This window comes from Lynx canadensis, chromosome B2 (genome assembly GCF_007474595.2).
Source record: "Lynx canadensis isolate LIC74 chromosome B2, mLynCan4.pri.v2, whole genome shotgun sequence".
NCBI lineage: Eukaryota > Metazoa > Chordata > Mammalia > Carnivora > Felidae > Lynx > Lynx canadensis.
This window is the reverse complement of record NC_044307.1, coordinates 75,544,522-75,547,249: the sequence shown is the minus strand read 5'-3', so window position 1 is coordinate 75,547,249 and position 2,728 is coordinate 75,544,522. Positions and strand designations below refer to the sequence as shown.

General features: G+C 42.9%; 1 protein-coding gene across 1 annotated transcript; it reads right to left on the bottom strand.

Annotated features, from left to right (window-relative positions):
* Nucleotides 1-832: 832 nt before the first annotated feature.
* Nucleotides 833-2,150, bottom strand: LOC115513358 (26S proteasome regulatory subunit 4-like). The gene is given in 4 exon segments (XM_032593313.1): nucleotides 833-1,096; nucleotides 1,098-1,621; nucleotides 1,624-1,959; nucleotides 1,962-2,150. Coding segments are annotated over 4 exon segments (1,299 nt in total). The 5' UTR covers nucleotides 2,137-2,150.
* Nucleotides 2,151-2,728: the final 578 nt, after the last annotated feature.

Sequence of the window (2,728 nt, the reverse complement as noted above, 5' to 3'; positions counted from 1 at the left end):
AAGTGTTCCTCAGAACCAAAGACATGGTGTTAAATAGTAAGTATAAAAGGATAGTGCATTAGTCTGCTTCCATAACAAAATACCACAGACTGGGTGGTTTAAGCAAATTGCCTCAGACTTGGTGGCTGAAAAAATAGACATTTATTTTCCCACAGTTCTAGAGGCTGAAGTCCCAGATTGAGGTCCACGGGGTCAGTTTCTGGTGAGGGCCCTCTTCCCAGCTTGTGGACAGCCACCTTCTTTCTGTGTCCTCACAGTGTGGACAGTAAGCAAGCTCTCTGGTATCTCTGCCCATAAGGATACTAATCCTTTCAGATCAGGGCCCCAACGTTAAGACCTCATTTGACTCTTAATTATCTCCTTACTCAAAATTCAGTCACGTGGAGTTTAGGCCTTGAACAAATTTTAGAGGGATACAAACATTCAGTATAACAGATAACTATTTCAATACCCCCACTTAACTTATTTTTCAGGTTAACTGGTCCTCTCCATCCTCTTTGTAAAAGGTGTACATTCTTATGGCCTGACAACTCGTGGCCTACTAGTATGCCCCACACTGCTATTTCCACATGTTGAATGGTCAGCTTCTTTTTTTTTTTTTTTTTTTTTTTTGAGGAGGAGGAGCTCACTTTATTGGGGGGAGAGCACTGCACGTGGCCAACACATGAAGGCCGCCTGGCGGGCACCCTACACACCGCGCTCAAAAAGGGACACGGGAAGTTTTGCTAAGAAAGATCAACTGGAACATGGGTTCCTCTGGGCGGCTTCCCAGCCTCATCCCTCCGAGGAGTCAGGATGCTCCCGACCGTTTCTTTGAAGGCAGATGTGGTCACTACAAGTAGAGGCCCTCAAGGGTGCCTTCTTGTTTTTTATAAAGAACATTTTCTTTGGATTTTTTAAAGTCTTCATTTGTTACTTTCATTCTGTGTTCTCTCAAGGCCATCAGACCAGCTTCTGTACAGGTCGCCTTGATATCGGCCCCAGAGAGGTCATCTTTAGCCATGATCAAGTCGTCCAGGGTCACATCATCAGCCAGCATCATCCTGCTTGTGTGGATCTGAAAGATGCACTTCTTAGTCTTTTCATCAGGCTGGGGGGGACTCATTTTTCCTGTCAATGTGGCCTGGTCTGATAAGTGCTAGATCCAAAGTTTCTATTTGGTTTATGGCCATGATAACTTTCTGGTCACCCCTTGAATCAAATCCATCCAACTGGTTCAACAGTTCCAACATTGTTCGTTGAATTTCTCTTTCACCACTGGCATTTGAATCATATCTTTTTGTTCCAATGGCATCAATTTCATCAATAAACACGATGAATGGCCCATGTTCTTCTGCAACTCGAAACAACTCCCAAACGAGTTTGGGCCTATCACCTAGGTACTTCTGAATAAGTTCAGAGCCAACCAGTCTTGGGAAAGTGGCTGAGGTTTGGTTTGCTACCGCTTTGGCTAATAAGGTTTTACCTGTGCCAGTTGGTCCATAGAGAATGACCCCTTTTGGGGGCTTTATACCCATCTCTTCATAATATTCAGGATGAGTGAGAGGAAGCTCCACAGATTCCTTAATTTCCTGGATTTGGTTGTCCAACCCCCCAATATCAGCTTGGGTTTCCTGGGGGGCTTTTCTACTTTCATCACCATGACCAAGGGATCCGTGTCATCCATGAGCACCCCTATTATGGCATGTACCTTGTGGTTGAGCAGGACTGAACAGCCTGGCTCCAGCAGGTCCTTGTCTACAAAGGAAAGAATGCTGATGTAGTGTTCTGAGCCCACAGATGTGGACACGATGGTATGATTGTCATCAATGATCTCTTCCAACGTTCCTACCAACATTGGGGTCCCCCTCAGATCATCCACCTTTGATCTTTCCTCCTCTTGCTTTTCTTCTAAAGGCTTCATTTGTTCCTGATTTCTAATGAATTCTTCCCCCATGAGAAGATAGTCTTTAATTCTAACTTGAGTAATTTTAAGCGGCACCGAGTGCGAGGTGTCACCAGTGGCAGCTTGCTGGCAGCATCAGTCCCTTTGGTTGGTACTCTGTTTGGTACAGGAGGTTTGTACTTCTTTCTCTTGTCCTTGTCATCCTTCTTGACACCTCCAGGGCCATGACCACTACTCTGACTTTGACCCATCTTGCTTTGGCCGCTCAAACTGCCGCTACCAGAAATCAATGGTCAGCTTCTTAAGAGTAGTTCTGTTGATTCCCAAACTCATTCATACCTGTTGAACTTGTTATTGTAATTATAGAATTTGATTTGCAAGTGAATAAATATGCATGTGTAAAGAAAAAGTTATCATTTCTGTGAAAACAAAATTATGAATTCCAGGAAAGATTCAGTAGTTTTAAAAATTGTCGTGAAAGTACTTGACAAGACAATGATAAAGGATTAGAAAACAATAAAAATCCAGGATTTGCACCAAAATTGTCTCAGAAGTGGCTTTAGTTCTCCTTCCACTTTCAAGAATCTGAAATTGGATATTGTGACAAATGCATTACACACGTTTATGTAAACATGTGGTCATGGAATCCCTCACATCAGCAGATGCAAAGCATAGATTTCAGTAAGGGCTAACAGATCGTGTGCATTTACACATTTTACGATAAAATACAATGGTAAGGCATATTTTTATTATTTTGAACTGTCTTTAGCCACCAACCACTTTTCCTAATCACTCCAATAAAACTTCTCTTATACTGCTGAGCAGGGCTATATTGGGGCACAA